At 39.4% G+C, this 19,938-nt stretch overlaps 1 protein-coding gene across 2 annotated transcripts in view; it reads left to right on the top strand.

Moving 5' to 3' along the window:
- Positions 1–19,938, top strand: part of RSU1 (Ras suppressor protein 1) — a 103,725-nt gene that overhangs the window by 36,624 nt on the left and 47,163 nt on the right. For both annotated transcript variants that reach the window (XM_032113372.1, XM_032113383.1), the window contains exon 8: positions 4,632–4,764. In XM_032113372.1, coding sequence (XP_031969263.1) covers positions 4,632–4,764 — 133 coding nt within the window. The remainder of the gene's footprint in view (positions 1–4,631; positions 4,765–19,938) is intronic.

Here is a 19,938-nt window from a genome sequence, read left to right as displayed (position 1 = left end):
TACCTTACTGTACCTCCAGTATACATCCGTTGGGTAAGTATTACACACTTTGTAGATCATACATCACAAGAGGATGAGGGGCTTGTGGTTGTATGTAAGGGGTGCTTGCAGACTAGATCTAATGGACAGGAGTAGCCTGGGAGGTCTGAAGGCACCCTTGGCCAAAGTGATGGGTGGTATTATTACTGGCTGTGATACCCTCTGCAAACACAACTGTGGGAGGCAGCATTTTATTTTCTATTACAAGCTCTTTTCTGACCTTTGGAGGCATTTGAGCAAAACATGAGTGTTCACACAAACTACTTTTTATTTCAACAGCACTGCAGGAAAATAACAAGAAACATTAATGATCATGTTTTAGCTCGAGTGCAGGATAGATCCACTGAGACAGGAAAGTGTAGCTGTCTTCTTATCCTGTAAATGTCTCTCAGGATGAGGTGTGCCTGCTGTCATACGAGTGGCCCTTCTGCCCACCCATGGCTGTAGAAGCTCTGAATTTAAGAAGTGATAAATGGTATTTTTTGTTAATGGATCACCTAAGTTAGAGCGCATTAAAATAAAAATATGCATACTTTGATTTTGCACTTGAATTTTCAGGAGTTTTGGTGTAGTTCTATTGTAGCTCCCAGGTGGCAGCTAACGAGAGATTTGGATAGTAGACAGTTTTCAGGTCTGCACAGCTTAGTAGTTGGGCATTAGGAGCAATTTGGTTTTGAGGTGGGGTAAACAAAGAAGTTAAATCACAGGGATCCAGTCAAACTTAAGGGTTCAGGATCATCTTTAGATACAATGAATGCTGAGACAGAAATAAAAATGCCAAGAATCAGGCACTTTTAAGACCACACAGATGGCTCCTTTTAGAAGGTTTTTGGTCATTCTGTGCAGGTTGTCCACAGCAGTCAGCTGTTAGATCTCTACTCTTCCCTTTTCCAGGTTCTGTTCTCTTTTCAGTGTCCACTTGCTGGTAGCAGCAGTGTCCACTTTGCAGTCTTCCTACTTGGTAATCTATATTTACCTAAGAGAGAGTAAAAAAAGTACCCGTCGGACTTAGAAGGTTCTTTAAGCATGTTAAACCTGAGTTCTGGGGTGTATAGTTTTGATGATTTATTAGAATAATTTTAGAAGCACTCAAAAATAATTTGAAAAACATTTCTGTGCCCTAGGAAAGGGGCTGTGCTGACTAGCCTTGAAGATGGCCTGTTCTTCCTCGCTTACCAGAGGCACACGACTGTGATGCCTTTCGGTGGAGCTGATCCCTTTCAGTATGACAAAATAGCAAGAACTTGAAGTCCATAATGAAGAAATACAATTTTAGTGAAACAATTATGCCAAATTAGAGAAATGATAAATATTTTTTAATAGGCAGATATGCATGGAAAGAACAAAACAGCAGTGACCAGTGCAGTCTCCAATCCTAATACATTTTGTGATTGAATCTTTGGTGCTGGAGTTTTACTGGAGGTAATTCTGTATTTTGCTTACTAAAAGTGTCTGAGGGATTTGATGTGATCTGTGTAGCAGAACACTATATAAATTTCTGAAAGCCCTGGGGATGGTGTTCTGCTGATGCTGCTATTAGACAATACGCATGAAGGCACATCTGCCATGGCTTTTTCCCTGGCTCTAGTGCTGCAGGGGTGGAATAACAGCATTTTCTAACGTGGTGCTGCCATAAAAAAATCACCTAGGCAAGGAGACCTTTGGGCTGGGGGGATTGGGACACGTGTGAGGTGTCTGGTTGCTCGGCACTCCTGAGGTAAGCCCGGTACCAGAGCCATTGCTTCAGGCGAGTGTGATGATGTCTTCCACACTGCTGGGTTTGTCCTGTGCACTGCAGCAGAAGGGTCCCTGCAGTGTGCTCCTGTGTATTTGGCTGCCCCAGCACATAGTATTCATGAGATGCTACTGAGACATTGGCCTTGTGCTTGGGACTCCTGGATGTCCTGCAGCCAGAGAATTAGATGTGCCCTTGATTCATGGATTTTTTTAGCTGTAAGCATAGAAAGGACAGCAGGATATGGCCCCAAGCAATGTATGGTGATGCAGTACGAACATTTCCCTTCTGTCTAATTTTTAATTATGTGGCTTCTTTGTGCTCAAATGGCTTGCCTTGTGTCAGGAGGATTAGACTCCATTTCTTCCTTAGGTCTGATGAGGTGGGGCACTCTCGGTGTAACTTCCTGCTTATTTTTCTGCCTTCATTTCCAGATGGAAATTTTGGTATCAAACAGGGAGGATTTTAAAGCATTGGTTGCCCTGTCCTTCCTGTCTTCTGTAGGGCAGCCCTCCTTCACTCACCTGCAGAGAACCCAGTGCTTGCCGTGAGGACAGACAAGTTGTTCCTTTTCTCACTAGCACACTTGATTAAATTCTTCACTTAAAATCCCTAGGTTCTCACTCCAGCTCTAGGTGGCCAGTGGGATGGGCTGCCAGGCCAGCTGCTGCTGGCAAGGCTCCCAGAAGGACGTCCTGGGCAGGGAGGGGTGGATTTTGGTGCAGATCCTGAATTTTTGTGCACCCCAGTTTCCTCCGTAATCAGATTAATTAGGGCCTCCTGCCTCCTTCCCTGTGAAGGTGAAAAGAAATATTTGTACCTGCCTCCAATGTATTTTGGGAAAAAAGAGAAGACAGAGGAAAATAAAGTTAATACATTGGCATGAGGACCTACAGGTTATTCTGCTTGAGCAGTCTTTCTTCTGCTGTAAGATTCCTTTTGCTGTAGTAGAGTAGTAATTATTACAATGAATTATGTTTATATGGGCCATGTGGTATTTGAAATGGAAGTGGGCATGCTGCTCAAGTGCTGTGGGAATGGAAACATGCAGCAGCCTTCCCTGGATGGACAATTTCTGACACAGCTTGGGACAAGAGGATTCAGCTGAGACCCTGGATATTGAGATTTTGGGCGCATGTAACTTATTCCTATAAGCAGCATTGAACTTGACCTATGATGGAACCAAGCCTGCATCCCCAAATTTAACTGGTTTTATTAGTTGTACACAGATTGATCATTTTACCCTGTTGTAGCACCTACAGAGTGCTTGCAGCGTTGGTAGTTTCAGAGGGCAGCATACAGGATTTTTTGCAGGTAATAAAATGGGAAATCCAATTTGCAGTTGCAAAGCAAGCCCCTGAGTGATACAGGATCTTCCCAGCAGCCCTGGTCAGAGGGTTAGGGCTAATCTCTGCGCTGGTCGGCTTCCCCCGCGGCCTCCACGTGAGAGCTGCATGGCAAGAGCGCCGGCCCACGCCTTCAGCCAGCACAGATTTAGACACACTGCTTTCTTGCTTATTAGGTCCTCTTTGTCACAGTACTTAATCCTTTTTCCTGATCCTTGTTAGAACAGGGCTGCTGAGTCCCTTAATAAAGCAGACGAGGTGCACTGAAGCGTGTGGCAGCGGGCGGCTGCCGCCTGACTGACGTCTGTGGGGGATGCTCCTGCCACTGCTGGCTCAGACCAGCCTGCCACAGACAGCTGGCAGATGAGCTTGTTAAGGTAATCGTGATGCCATGATAGGCTGGTATGAGATGCTTGGCATCTTTTCACACCATATAATGGCCTGTCTTTAATTGTCTTAACCCCTTTTACAGAGAGGAATACACCAAGGATTAGCTGTCATTCAGAATGTGTAGCCAGAGCGGGCAGTGAGCACAGGGCTTGCAGCAGCTCCCCTTGCCTGCACTTGCACAGCTCCTTTTATTTTGGAAAGCTGTGGTGTCAGGTTGATTTCAGATTTCATGAGCAGCTTGGCTCAGTCAGTCTTCAAAACCCTTTTTGTTTTGTTCTCCATACTTAAAAGATTATTTTATCTTGTGGTTTAGTTATTGTTGATTTCTGGGGAAAGGGTAGGCTTCTCTTCATTGTAAAATTCACAAAAATAAATTGAAAATGTGCCACAGATTTCTTAATTTAAAGAACACAAGAAAATATTTCAATGGCCAGACTGTCCTGGAATTCAGCCTTTCATATCCATAGTCATGAGGAGTTTCGGTGGAGCATGTACTGTTTCGGGGTTGGATGGTAAACTTTTAAAAATGAACAAACAAGAAAACCCCAAGCAAGCCAGTAGTAGGTCTCTTGTGTCTTCTGTCAACAGAATAGGTAAAACTGCCATGTTACAAGAACAGCGCTGTTTGTTTGCTTTGGTGCGTATGTGTCACTCTAACCACAGATCAGTGTGGGATCTTGGTGCAGACAACATGCTGGGCACTGGGAAGGCAAAAAGCCCCTGGAGCAGGGATTGAGGAATGCTCTGCAATGCCAAGCTTCAGCAGAGCAGACTTCTACCAGAGAATCACTCTTTCATTCCTGCAGATCATGGTGGAGATAGTGAAAAGGTGCGTTATCAAGTCACACTTAAAACTAATTTAATAAACAAGTGGACAAAGTTCAACCCTGCTTTGCAACCCTTTGTAGCAGCACTGAAAACAAATAGAGTGGAACTGCATCCATCATGGTGGGAACCACTTTGTCCTTCTGTTCTCTTTGCTAAGACTGAAATATTTCCTTTTATTACGGTTGTACTTTCTGAAACAAATAAAAGGTTTTTATATTCACAGCAAGGTATTTCTTTCAAATTTTTCATATTTCAAACATTTTTCATGTGGTGTTTCGTTCAATCTCTTTCAGGTAATTTGGATTTGACCGGTCAAAAACAAGTCTTCAAAGCGGAGAACAATCCTTGGGTTACCCCTATTGCTGATCAGTTCCAGCTGGGAGTATCTCATGTTTTCGAATACATTCGTTCAGAAACATATAAATAGTAAGTATTACATTATATACTGTAGCTGTGTTGTTTGTTTTTTTCCCTGTAGTGTTTTGGGCAAAGTGTTACCAGCTACACATATCTTTCATAATACATGCAGTAACTTGGTATCCAGGACAAATATGCAAGCCTGTACATTTATATTAAGGAATTTTGCTAAGAAGAAGGTGACTCTCATGTAGACAAGTTAGGAAAGCACAAAGATTGTTTGATACTGTCCTGCATTTTTGCTTATTTCTAAGAACTTCAATGTACCATGAGAGATGTAAAAGAACAAGCATTACAAGCCTTTTGAGAAGTACTAATTTTAAGTATGTTCAGTATGGCTTTATAGATTGAAATAGATTTTTGTTAATGGTTTTGGATGTGGGTTGTTAATGTTTTGAGAGATATCCAGACTTCAAACCTGTTTTGATCTGGACTAATTGGCAAAAGTCTATAACCTTAGTAATTCAAATACAGGTACTAGTGCTTTCTTCAGCAATGTGTAAATGTGTGTGCTGGGCTTCTCCATTTTAATGCGAGATTCCATGTACAAATGCTGACTAATGGTTTAGGAAAAAATGTCTTTAATCATTCACTGAATTGTAATATTTATTTTAAGTAAAAAAGTCTCCATGTTATTCTTTAGATGGGAAGTTATTTTTCAGTGTCTAGAAGCATTCTTGATGCTGTCTCCCTAGGAGCAGTAGGAAGTACAACAGTACAGCCTCTGGATTGGAAAGTTAGTTTTTGCATATTGCCTTTATTTAAAAAATACATTTTAATAATTCAGAAGCATTTCTGACAATCTTTTATATGTTTGCTGTCTGAACAAAATTACCAGAGAAGAGTATTCACAAGTGACAGTTGTGGGATTCCAATTAAGTAACTGAGATGTAAATTTCTATATGAAATTAAATGACCCAACAATGGCTTTTGTCGGCTATTGCTCTTCATTTACAGAATTTTAAATTAAAAGAATCACAGATGGGAGAGTGGTTGCAAGAATTGTGTGTCTCAGAAGGGTGCTGATATTTATGCTGTAATGCGTGTTCTCAAGACAGATTTATTAATAGATTTAAGTAGGCTGCAACACCCTTCTTGCAGTAGTACTCTGTACTACAGACATGGTGTAGGGAAACAGCTGCCTATCTCCTTGGACCATCCCTTCCCCCCCCTTTTCATTGTGCAGCTGCATCTCGGGTTCTTGATAATGTTTTGTAATTCTGCTTTGTATTGTCAGTTTTATATTTCTGTTTGCTGAGCAGTGTAGGTTGGGGATCTTTGCACTTCTCACAGGGACCACTCTGGGCATCATGAGGACAGCAAAATTTTAAGGTCTGAAGTGCAGTTTTGAGAATTTGACCCATATTCAGTTTGTGGGGAAGGGGATGGGGGGGAAGCTGTTAAAGAAAAAAAAAAAGTAACTCTGGGTATATTAAAATGCTCTGGCAACTTTCCTGTTTAATCAAAATTGACAAGAAGGTTCTGTAATTCATCAGTTACCTCAGCTGTTTTTCTTTGTTCTGAGTTAGCCATACTGTGCTTGTTGTCTTGCTCTTTGCTGAGGTGTAGCAGTGTCTTGTTGGCTAATGGGCCAGTTTTGATTTTGTCCTCAGTAAATATCTGAAACCTGTATAGTTAACAGTGTAAGCAGAATCAGACTCTAGTTATTAATAGGGAAAAAAATCAAAACCAAGTAATCTTTCTGTGGCTCATTCATGGTTTCTACTTTGATCTTAGAAGCTATTATGACACATTAATGTGTCATAATTTTCAAAGTTTAGTGATGAAACCCAAATTCATGGAGATGTTAATAATTAGGTGTTAATTTTAGATTTTCAGCATATGACCATTTTATATTTAAATCATAAATTAAAAGTATCAGTATAATTTTGTTAGAAACCCAGTAGTAACTTTTTTTGAGTTTTGATTTTACTTGTTTCCCCTGCTGTAAAGAGAGTTCATGGATTTTCCTACTGAAAAAATACTGTCCTTTTTATTTCCAGTTTCCTCTAAGTATGTGATCTGAGAATTATTGGGATGCCATATCCTAAGACATTCCTCTGTTTGCATTTGGGTTTAGGAATTAAAAGTCAAAAGCAGTGGCATCGTCTAGGTAACAGATCTAGTAGCATTATTGTGCACAAAAGCAGATCAGGACTCAGAAGAAATTAAAACTGGTTTTTGTGGTGAAATTTTGAACTTTCCCTGCTAATGACTATACAGCTTCTTTAACTGCCTTTTTCTTTCAGAGCCTTTGAACAGGTAGTGTGTCTTATTTCCTGTTAAGCAAATCACAAGGTTGATATGTGAATTTAGAATTTTTCCCTGTGGATATCTAAATAAGGAAAGTCAAGTTCTTGAGTTTTTGTGTGTTTTATTGCTCATTCTGCCAAAATTAAAAAAAAAAATCTTCCAACATTTGATAGATCCAAACAGGTTAACTTTTACTGTGAGGCAAAGCAGTACAGGTAAATGAATGATTGGATAGGATGCTGCTTAGCTAACCTCACTTGCAACACTGAGAAGATAGAACATACATCAGCAGCTGACCATCAGACCAGTAAGTTTGCTTTCAGGTACTGGAAGATGTAAACTCTCATAAACCAGAACTATGCATCTGTATGGCAGATGACTTTTGAGCTCCAGAGACAGATTTGTTTCCCTTTGTCCATTGCTTTTGCTAGCTGATTGGAAATACTGACTTTTCTTTGTTTACAAGTTTAACATTGTCTAGACTAGCTAAGACAGTGAGGGTAGGCTCATACAGGCACAAGTGCCAAGTTTCAGGGGCTCACCAAGTTACATTTTCACTTAGGGGGTTATGCTAATACTAATAATGCTGATTTTATTTTGTTTGCAATGGCTAGAACTTCATGTTTGCTCAGTTGCTGTTAACTTAGCCAGAAAGCAGTAACTCAGTAAGTCCTGGCAATGCACTCACTTGTAGTCATGTAAATAAACCTTGAGGTTTCTGCTGGTAACTGGCACAAGTCATCGCTGCAGTCAATGTCAGGGATCTCCTTTCAGATTCTGTGAGGTTGCACTTGGGAAGCAGCTACCAAATAGATCACAAACCTCTTCTTTCTTTTGTGAAATGTACTGGCTGTTTCAAGCATATTTAGTGAAAAATTACATCCCATTTTTAGCCATGTCTTGGGATATTCATGCTCTAGTGATTAATTGATAAGTAGGGATGACACCCATGAGGGATGATTATGTCTAAAGATAAAATGTCATTTGTCTTGCATACTTTTACATTTCCACACTCATTTTACATGATACTCACGCACCAAGTATAAAACTGGAATTGCACTTTACTTCAGAAGCATGTTAACCAGTAAGACCCTCAGATCAGCTCTTCTTTCTTTGTAGCTTCTTTCATTTCCTTTAATTTCCTTACCTTTCATGAGAAATGGTACCCAGTGATTTTTTTCAACCCTAATTTTTCAAGGAAGACTTGCGCTGACAAAAAGATGGGTCGTATATTGTGGTGGAAAATGTGTGTGGAGGGGCTCTTAATTCTTAACAGGAAATTCAGCAGCTCTTGGCACTTTGCTAGCTTTTGTTGGCTAAAATACGCCCACTGCACATATCATCCTGTGACAGCATCGTTTGGAAATAGGTCAGTTTGCCAAGTATGTAATGATTCTTAATCTCTCACTGCTTTTTAACTTCCTGAAACTTTAGGAAGCTGAATTTTGGCTTTGATTCTATATGTACTCAGGAGCTGCCATTAAACTCTGTGTGATGTCATGATAGTGTTGAAAAGCAGTTGAAGAATTTGCCTAAACAGTGAAGGATAATGGCAACCTTGTCTCCTCAAAGGGCTTAACTAAATGTTTTATTTTTTATTCATGCTTTTAGTCAACTTTCAGAGTGACCTTTATGTTGTAAGCATATTCTCAGAGGATCTTCTCTCTCTAGGATACTGACAAATAGATGATGTATTGTGTGATTTAGTGGTCACAATGTATTTAGGTAAGTGCATACAGACATAAATGTTTGAAAGAAAACAATGAATTAACCTCCTATGAAGAACAAAATTCTATGATATTCCTTAGGATTTCTGTAAGATAATTAGTTATTTGTATAAGATGAGATAAAACTGAGATACGCAATTGGTACCAGTGGGTGGGTTTGGTTGCTGGCATTTACAGCAAAGTTAGTCCGGAAAGCTGGTCTTTGGGTACATTTCTGGAATTATTCATATGCTCTTGATCCATCTTCATGTGGAACTTGTTCTTTGCATGTTTGTTTCTGTAACAGGTAGGATAGTGATTTTGATTTTATCACAGCAGAGTCTATTGCAAATACCAACACCTGGTAGTGTAATCCCTTCTAAAACAAAAGAAATTGCTGGGTCCTGAGTGCGTTTTTAAGCTGCCCTTAAACCCAGGAATCACCTTTTAACTCATTATCTAATGATTGTTGTTTCCCTGTTTGACCTCCATATCCCAGTGAGGCAGAATTACAATAGAACAGTCTCACCATTTTTAAGTCTCTAGAAAGCAGATTTTTCCCACGAGGCAGTCAATTTGGAGTCAAGAGGCTCAACAAGATGTTTCGTGAAAGGAGGGAAGTTGCACTTTTCACATTTCCATCAGGAAAGGTAGTAGAAGAGCAAGCCATTTTCAAGACTGACACATGAACTCTTAGCAGAAGAGATGGTTTGACAAATGCGGTGCTGAGCATGTATCGCTTGGCAGCATTGGAACATAGGTTTCCCTGGGCAGGCTGCTCTGTGCTAAGCATTGTAATTGGAAACCCCATTTCATCGGCAGTGACAGTGTGGAAAAATCCACAGTGTAGAGAATCTCCCCAGCTTCTTGGGAATGAGTTGTTGTACTGAACCCCACTATTATGCAGCAGCTGCTTCCAGGGCAACAGACACAGGTAGTGAAGGAACAGATTCCTCTCCTGGGTTATATTAATGAAGAGTATTTCAGCATTTATTTTTAACAACTCAAGGAGACTGGCAGGATACTCAAGAGTACTGCAGTAGAATACAAATAGTATCTTGAAATAATTCATGATCTTCTTCCACAGTTGTTAACCCTGTTTAAGTTCAGGTGTATGGTGTTTGGTGCTGTTGAGATGTAAAGATGATAATCAGTAAAACCACCTATCAAGGAGTGGAAAAGAGGTCAAACAAATGAAAAATCCAGGTGTTGGTTCTTGGGAAACATGTTGGGAAAGTGAGAATTGCCAGCAGTTGATATGAAGGCATCAGCAGGTTGAACTGATATGAAGAGAGATAGTCCTGAAATGGTGTTACTTGTGCAGCACAGTCTGGGACCTGCAAGAATCCCATTTTATGTTAACACAAAAAGCAGGAATATTTAAATTATGTTTGCCGATGGTACAAAGCTAGCAGCATAGAAAAGAATCAGCATGCCACACAGTAAAATTAGCAAACAAAGAGGAAGGCTTGGGTGTATTAGTTATAGGCAAGCCACCGGTGTGATATGCTGGAGTGAGGGGAAGAGAAAGATGGGTGCAATCCTCAGAGTTTGGCTGAAAGAGTGGAAATTTTCCAGTACAGAAAAGGAAATATTTCACAGTTGTGGTCATTATGTTCATGAAAGATGAATTCAGGCAGGAACAGGCAAAGTGTGAAATATAATAGGATAGTGAAATGAATGAAGAAAGAAGAGGAAATTTAAAAGGTATGTGATTTATTTAGCAAAGTAAAGTCTGATAACAGAGGTCATGGTTGTCATTGGAAGGGAGACGGGGAGGAAGAAATTTCATTTAAGACAAAAAAAATGGTGTATGTAGGAACAAATATAAATAAGCTGGCCAGGTGTATATTTGAAGGAAGGTCTCTAATTATTAAGGGAGCAAGGTAGTAAATAACTTTCTGGTAGAAACAGTCTTGCAACAGAAGAAATGAAGGCCAAAATCTAGTTTCAGTGAGCACTGATCAGTTGGGCAGGAGTACATGATGTGATGACTTGTGGCAGAGGATGGCGTGTCTGTGATGTAGGCAGACCTTGCATTCACATCTCCTGATTTTTGAGTGAATAATTCAGATGACACCCCCATATATATTAAGATAACTGCACAGTGCCACTGACATTAAACTAAAGGAGGCAAAGCTCTGTTTTCTGTTAATATGAAGAATAATCATGCGTATTTCTGCATTTAGTAACCTGTTTAAATGAACATGGCAGTTTTGTGCAGTTGTTTATAATTACTGAAAATTTTTCATAAGCTAAGAATTGTTATTACATAAATTATATATTCATTAGGAAAAAATCATTGGGGTTATGAAAGTCTTCCTAACATTTCTTTTTGCACTTAGACTGTAGCAATACATAGAGAGAATGCTTTTCTTTGGCTATCTCTAAAGTAAAATTAAATTATCCAGTCATTATCTAATCTTGTGATGATACCAAAAAGAACTGGGCACAGTTGATTTCAGGAGTAATTTCAAATGGTTGGTATTCTGTACTCCCTGGGGGAAATAAAGATTGTACAGAGGAACACAGGCCAGTTGCTTGAAAGATCTATAGATCCGATTCAGCAGAGCTCAGTCAGGCACCTCAGCTCTTTGTATGATCTGCAGAGGTCAGTGAAGATTTAAAGAACTTGGATAGTGTGAGTCTACCCCACCCTGTTAAGAAAGACAGGCCATAATAAATGCCATTTACCTTCTTTATTTTTCTTTGCTTTTGTCTGTAGTATTCTTTGGTAGTTTGTGGATGTAGCGATTTAACTCCAGACAGCAGTTTAGAAGCACACAGCTGTTCACGCCTTCCCCTACCCCCCATGGGATGGAGCAGAATCAGGGAAGGAAAAAGCTTGAATTAAAAGCAATTTAATAATTTAAACAAAGTAAATATAATAATAATACTGATATTAAAATACTATAATAATAATAGTAATAAAAAAGAGAAGAATAAACCTCAGATGCACAATACAATTACCGATCACTGACCAAGGCTGAGCCCATCCCTGAGCAGCAATCTGTCCCTTGGCCAACTCCCCCAGTTTATACACTGGGCATGACGTTCTGTGGTGTGGAATATCCCTTTGGCCAGTTTGGTCAGCTGTCCCAGCTATGTTCTCCCCTTCTCCAGCTTCTTGTGCAGCTCCTCAATTTCAGAGCATGAAACACTGAAAAGTCCTTGGCTCAGTGCAAGCACAACTCAGCAACAACCAAAACATAACAGTGTGTTATCAACATTATTCTCATCCTGAATCCAAAACTCTGCTCTGTACCAGGTACTAGGGAGAAAATGAACTCTATCCAGACCAAACTAGGGCAATGGAATAGAAGGCTTCATGCATTAGTTTTCTCTTAGATGCAGCTCTACAAATACTTCTAGAACCAGTATTGTCCCTGTTCCTTGAGGGATTGCTCATGTTCCTACGCTCATAGCATGCACCATTAGTGAATACTTCTTTTCCTTTCTCATTTGCTTTGTGTGGTTGTCCTGGGCCTGTACAAGAAATAAGATGGTGATGTATGTCCAACAGTCTGTTGCTGGAGCTCACTTAACTCTTTCAGTGTCTTTTTAGCCTGGCATCTTTACCATTTGACCCCTCACATGGATGTACCATCTGTGCCAGTGGTAGCTGTGACCGCATTTATTTTGGCATGGTTTCAAAGACTGGGTAAAGGTAGTGGAAAAAATAAAACCTCAGATCTACCTTAGGTGGGAGTCTCTGAGATGCCACATCTCCCGTGAAGATGAACTCGTGACAAATTAAGCTTCTCTCAAAGGATGGCAGGAAGCAGGATCCATCATAGCTGAGAAGTAAACAAGTGTTAATAGTCCTGATTCACACATTTTGATCACGTACCAGTAAAAAAATTTAAATTTACCAATAAAAATCTTTTATCAAGCTGATGTGGGGAAATATAAAAATGTCATTTGCGTTTAGTTCTGTTGTATTGAAGACATGGTACTGTATATTTTATATGAAAATGCTGATTTGTATTCCAACCAAATGTTGTATTTATTGGCTGTATTTTAAAAATTGATAAATATATTAGTACATTATTTCCAACAGAGAAAATAGATGACTCAGAGTCCTGACATCTTTAGACAACATTTACATGCAAATCTGTAACTCTTCCCAAAAGAAGAGCTAACTGGAACCCATGTCAAAAGACAAACAATAAAAACACTATGTCTGTATATTTTTGTTTATATATTGCTAAGATGGATATGTAATAAAACCAAAGCTATCACTGATGTATCTGACAGATACAGATACTGCACATATAAATATTGGTGTAACTACTGCTACTGTGATTTCCTTTGATATGAACTTTGTATAAAAGTTTAAAATATTATGCAGTAATACATTTACCATGTCAAGGATAATAACCCAGGGTTTATGTCACTGGGGCAGATGTCTGGAGCTATGTTAGAAGTGAAATTGGAATCAAGTGAGTTAAGTGCAGAAGCTGAGGACTTGATGAAACCAAAGCTAGGGTAACGGTGGTAGGGTACAGGACTTAAGTAGGGAAACAGCACAAAGTTGCATCAAATCAAAGTTGCATAGGACAAGGCAAGATCAGTTGCTGAGTTAAAAATCAATGGTAATTGTGGTAAAATCCAAAATGAGTAACAGGTAGGGTGTGCCAGAGAAACTGGTAAGCAACAGGATCCAGGACCTGGCCTAGAGAACAGGTTGAGGTCTAACCAGGCAAGCAAAGAGTGAGATGTGCAGCTGCAGGCAAGTGGCACCTTGGGCAGGAAAAATGATAGAGGAGATTGAAAAAAGTTTCTGCCGTGGGAAAGGGGGCCAATCCAAAGTGGGATCTATCTTGTTAGGCTCTTAGCCACTGGAGAGGCTGCTTGTAACTATCTGATTATGATAAACCTTAAAAACTAAATGGGCCCTTTTCTAAACTATGATAGATTATTAATAATGTGGGAGGGAAAGTCATGTTCTGTTATGCTTCTGTTCAGTGCAAGCTGGATGATAATTTAGGGAAGATGAGTTATTTCTCAGTCCCTTAAGTAGAAGCCTGACCAACATTTTGTTGTGAGAAATGGTTTTAAACATCCAAGCCTCTGGGCATGCACCCAGAAGGTTTAGAAGACTTGACTGACCAGAGTCTGGAGTCACCAAAGCTCAGTCTTAGTTAAATTGTTGTGTCAGCGAAAGACTCAAAAGTCGACAGCAGTGCTAGTATCGTTCCAGCATCAAGAAAGGTGAATAGACCAAATTGGATTATTATGAGCTAGTTTACTCTGAAATTAATTCTGGGTTAAATAGTTAAAAAGAGACATGAAATTCTTCTAGTGATGATACAAAGAATGTGATTGTAATAGGAATGTAATTCATACACTTTAAAGCATGACTATGATTTTGAGAACCTTTTCCTAAAGAAATATTAAATCTTATAAATATTACAGATTTGGTTGGTCAAGGCAGCTCTTTAACCATAGAACTTTGTGAGACATTTAGTTTGTGCACAACATTGTCATTAGAAAATGAGCACTGCATAATTTCAATAAAACACTAAGAAGAATTAACAACTCCCTGATAGGTCTTGGGAGACATTTACCAAAGAGAATGTTTCTTGTGAGCTCCACAGAGATCTGACCTGGAGTTGTTAAATGTTTTCCTCAGGTATTCGCAAGCAAATACACAGTTGTTTTTGATGACCTGGAAGTTGGTGAAAGATAACAGTGAAGGTGTGGGCTGTCCTGGATCATTTAATGAACTGTGCCTGTACACAGTGTATTTTAAAGCAGCTCAAAGAAGAGCTTCATATCTGTGAATAAGATATGCAAAATATACCGCATGGTGTGGTTAGGATTACAGGAGGAGATAAAAACAAGTGAATACATCTTTCCAGAAGGCAATCAGCACTGAAAAACATTTTAAGAGACATAATATATCCGAAGTGCACTGAGAGGTGCAACTGCATTCCGCATCAGCCCCAGCTGATGTAGTAATTGGTAAGTTTTTACTCCCATACTCACTAATCTGGGGCTGATGCTGATTTCATTCTGGTGTCAGTAGTTTTAAAGGGATGTTAAAAATGTGTTTAAATGCTGACACTTCTATTATATGAGAGCAGAAGTCAAGCAAGTAAGGAAAGGAAAGCAGGGTACAACTTACTAAGGGCAACCTGCTAGGGAAAGTAACATTCAGTTTTCTCCTATTGTCCTCTGCTTGCCTCAGGATAATTTCTGGGAAAATACGTTTTAGAGCAACATCTCAGTATTAAGGTTATTGTATGATCCATGATGGATTTTAGGACACTGTGTGTAGTATCCAAAGGTGATGATCTATTGCCTGATTTTAGAGTCTGCCAGAACTACTGCAGTTGTAGGGCCTTCTATCCTATAGTGTGTTCTGCTGCTCTCACTGCGGTGGACATGGTGGGTCTGTCATCTCCAATGGATTCAAGGGGTTTTCTCAGCATTTCTAGGGGGGTGTTGTTGCTAACCAAAGGCAGTGTGTCCAAAATACATGCAATTCAGAAATTCAGTTGATATTCTCTGAGAGTAACTCACCTAATTTTGTTTGAGTGGGGGTTTTTTGTCTGTTGGAGAGAAGGGTATTGCCGGGAACAGAATTTGGACTTTACAGTGATGCCGTGATGTTTTTTTGCCTTTTATACCCTTTTTATACCTTTGTATAACTTCTGTATTCATAGTGGTTTTTAGCTTACATTCTTAGACTTATTTGTCAAGATAGGAGACTAAAACATCTTAGAAGCTTCATAGTTAGGGATCAGAATGCTCCAGACACCAAGGTCCTCCCCAGAACACATTTTATAAACTAAGACAGAACCATCCAGGGGAAGGTTCCTCGGGGAGAGGGGGCTCACTTGAGCCTCTCATTGGGGAATCTTTGATAGATGTGCTAATTAGTAACACCTATAATGTTATACCAGATCTTTTGTGGGTGTGCATTGCAGTGTGCCTTGGGGTGCATTCCACCTGGACGTAGTGCACCTAAGGATCCTAAAATAAATACCAAGGTAAAATCCCCTTTTCCTTCCTGTGTTTGATTCTTGATTTTAAGACAAGGAAAAGGCATTAACAATAGGTAACAAAAAGAATAGAGCATTTTTAGGAAAATCCTCAAGATGGCAAGAGGAAGAAGAATAGATTGGCAATGGCAGACAGAACAATACTAGTTGAGGACTAATGTGGAAGACACTGTTTTTCCACATAATAAGGGGTTTCTGGTAAAGTGATGCAGCTAACAATAAGTAGTGATAAGTTTCTTAACCCTTTGTAATCTTCAAAATTCAGTTGATTTGCTTTCTTGTTTTCTTCTTCAGATTGGTTCTTTATAACCAAACAAGAAGAGTTACTGCACACATTTGCTGGTTTTATTTGAGAGATAAATTAAAAAGTGGCGCTTTTATAATCAAGCAGATCTGTCTGCAATTTCTATTCTCTATGCAGCCATATCTGTTTTATTGCATGCTGGTTTTTATTGAACTCCAGTTTCTTCTTTCAGTTTCACATTGTTTCAGGGTTTTGTGTGATCTTTAGCAATTTCTTTATCCTTCTGGTGAGGGCTGTCAGCTAGATGGAGACCTGTCCCTAATTTTATGATTGCCTTTATCAACTATTTATCCTGTGGAAGGCTGAGGTTGGAATTATTCTGGTGTAATTTGCTGGAGCCACTTGTAATGCAAGCTCTGATAAACTTCTTAAAAGCCACGATTTTATTTTATCAGGTATTACTGTCGTCCTGTTTATATGCACTTTTACAGCCCCTTACACCTAAAACACAGTGTTGAAAATGGTTTTGATCAGATTTCACTTTAAATTCTTGTCATTAAAATTAACTTTTTCTTGAAAAGTTTAAGCTGAAAAGCAAGAACTTCTGCTATATATGACACAGGATTTCTCAGTCCTGTATTTTCAGTGCTTTCCTCCGACCAAACAAGAAATGTCCTCCTGTTAAAGCTGGGGATAGTCAAATTTAGGTCCTGTGTAGTCAACACCTTTTGACTACAGCTTTGCAATGGCTTTTTTTTTTTCTGTACCCAACCACTTTAATTATTGAACCCTAAAATTCTGATATACTGAAAATCAGTATCAAATATGCCAGGAAAAACTACGCTGTTATTTTTCTTCTTTATTACACTTGATGGGAAAAAGACATTGTAGTCTAAAGTGAAGTGTGCAGGAGCATAAACAGTAAAAAGAATTATATGCTATACTGACCATTTCACTTGCTCCAGCTCCACAAAAGCAATAATAATAAATGCAGGAATATTAGTCCTCTTCATATTTTTGCCACATGTTTTAAGACGCTGTCTCCAGTTTTGAATGTAAACAGCAGCATTTGTTTCACTGAATGTGGAGCAGCGATTCCCTAAATCCTTTTGGTTATCTGTAAAAATTTTTGATCAGGTAGGTTTTCAATCCTACAGAAATACATCTTGCACCAAAATGCTGTCACAGGATGGTAAATATACACAGAAGTAAATGCAGCAAATCCTGTACCCAGTGCTGTAAGTATGGTTCCTCTTGGTAGGAAAAGGATATGCTTGATCTGTATTCACGTGTATACCCAGATTGCTACCTCTGACTTGCTTCAGTATCTAATTTTGTGGTAGTTTCTGCATATTAAATGTTTTGAGAGTTATCCAAGGTAAGAGAGAGGGATCCAGAACTCTTCAAAGATGCGTTGCAAGAACCTGCTACATACAAAGACCTCAATGAAGAAAGATCACAGTTTTAGAAGAACAGGATTTAGGCATGGATATATGTGTGTCAGTTTTGATTCTTAATGTAAAAGGGATTTTGATTATAAAAGCTGCAGCTCTTAGAACATGGGTTTTAGTCACCTTTAAACTGGATATAATTTCCAAGCTAAATTCCAGATGTGAGTTTTGGGTATTAGGATGTTCTGTCTCCTGTTCATTTCTCCAAAATTCAGATTTACACTATTGTTGACTTTAAAAAAAGAAAAGGTATGCAAGGAATGACAGTGATGATCCTAAATATAAATTATATCAAGCAAATTGATGCAAGATAAAAATTACCAAATCAACCTTTTTTAGTCTATATTTTATGGAATATCTAGTGTATGTTTGGCAGTAATTTACTCTTGCCCATGAATTTCTGACAGTTTCGATTCTTTGGTCTTATTAATCAAAGTAGTCAGCACCAAAGCAATTTTTATGAGACTCACTAGTCATAAAAAATTTATTACCAGATAAATCAAAGAAACAGCTCGCATCTTAATAGGGTGAACAAAGTGGCATGTAAAAGATCATTCACGACTACATGCTTTTAACACTTGTGTATTGCATTTACTGCTAGGGTCAGAGGTTCTGCTTGTATTTTCATTAAAATACTCATGACCATGACATAGTTGCTGCCTTTAGTGCAGGATTTTTCTTCCTTTTTTTTTTTAATATATACATACTTACATACATACATACATATATATGTATGTATGTATGTTTCAGTGTTAGCACCATTCTGGTAAGGCATGAAATGTCTATGTAAAATGTAACATAGAACTTTAATTAAAATTTGAAACTTTTGTAGTTAGTTGCAGTAGATCATTTACACTTCAGGAATAGGGTAGGATGGAAGTACATTGTAAGTCGTACTGGAGTGACACAAACATACTTCAGTCTCTGGTCCAGTTGCATAAGGACCTCTGATACTCATTCCAGTTAAACTTCTAGTGTCTGATTGGATACAGTAACCTTACATGACTCTGGTTTGGTATTTTAAGGTGAATTTCTTGGTCACACTTCTTGTGGATCTTCTTGTAACTAAGTCAGAGCTGAGTACTTCTCAGACCTGCCTTTTTATTAAAGCAAAATGCTCATCTTACTGAAACTCTCTTAACTTTTCTCTGGTTGAGTTTCCTCCACAGTCAGTGCGCATGCAGTGGACTCCCCTGACCAGTTGGCTGCAAGGGGATATAGCAACAGCAGTGTGATAAGAACATACTTGTGACAGCACAGGGAGCATGGCTGGTGGCTTCACCTTCCTTTGATAACTGCTGTTGGTTCCCAGATGGGCAGTCCACATGCAAGCTGGTAGCCTTGTCCTCAGAGGAGGACAGTGTCCTCAGAGTGTTTGGGGAATGATAAAAACAGAAAATTGTATTGGTTTATGGAGCCCGGCTTCATCTCATGACTCAAATATAGGCAAGTCAAGCAGTCACAAGAAGAACAAAGAGTCACTTTAGGGTATCCCTATAGTCAGCTGAGCACCTCAGGGACCGAGACAGTTCACCAAATAACTACGCCATGCTCTTCTTGAGGCCCAGAGGGGAAGGCCCTTGGGCGCCACTGTTGCTGATTCCAGTCTCCTGTGTGCCCCAGCTGGTGCTGGCTCTCATGTGGCCGTGGAGCAAGGGTGTTCAGGGGCTGATACAGCTGGAAACTTATTTTGGCAATTTTAGTCTGAATTACCTCCTTGAACTCAGTGCCTGACAGACAGCACTAGCCCAGAGGGCAGCAGTGCAGCCACAGCAGAAGTGGCCCAGCTGAAGCAGGTTTAAGCTCCAGGGGCTGGTTACATCTGCCCCTCAGCCACGTGTCCAAAGGCATGAGGAAGAGAACCTGGGTCTGCTGCATGCACCAAAGGAAGCAAACCTCCTATGAAGACAAAATAAGTGTTTTCAAGAACTAAAAACTTAACCAACGCCCCCCCTCCCCAGCATCAGTAAACTAATCGGAAGTCTGGATTTGTCTTGTGTTCAGAAATAGGGGGAGGGAGAAAGTCCCGACAGCCTGTGTTTCACCTGAATCTGGTGATGCTGAAAATAAACAAGTCTCATTAATGGAATTCTTGTAGGTAGCTTTCATATGTTTTGTCTAATAGAAAAATAACTGAAGGGAGATTGAATTTATTCTGTGTTAATAACCAGAAAGGATGTTTCTGGATGGCTACCAAGTGATGCAGAACTGTGAATAATACGAAAGAAACCCTACTGTTCCCTCTTCTACTCAATGCATGCTTTTCCAGGAGAAACGTATTTAACTTCAGTATTGTGTTTTTCTGTGTTTGTGGTCCTGAGTATGACTGAAAATAGGGCTGCCTGTGGGATGAGCAGCTTACAGAAATGCTATTGTCTTGTAGCCTTTAAAGTTTATCTCCCTGGTCTGATTCCAGTTCAAGTGATTTATGGCTAAAAATGGTTGCTGTGGATTGTTCACTTTGGTGTGTACATAAGGTGTAAGGGAACTAGATACAGCTCTCTTATTTCTCTTCTAGA

The sequence above is a fragment of the Corvus moneduloides genome, chromosome 1 (genome assembly GCF_009650955.1).
Source record: "Corvus moneduloides isolate bCorMon1 chromosome 1, bCorMon1.pri, whole genome shotgun sequence".
In the NCBI taxonomy this organism is placed as follows: Eukaryota; Metazoa; Chordata; class Aves; order Passeriformes; family Corvidae; genus Corvus; species Corvus moneduloides.
This window is presented reverse-complemented; position numbering and strand designations above follow the sequence as displayed.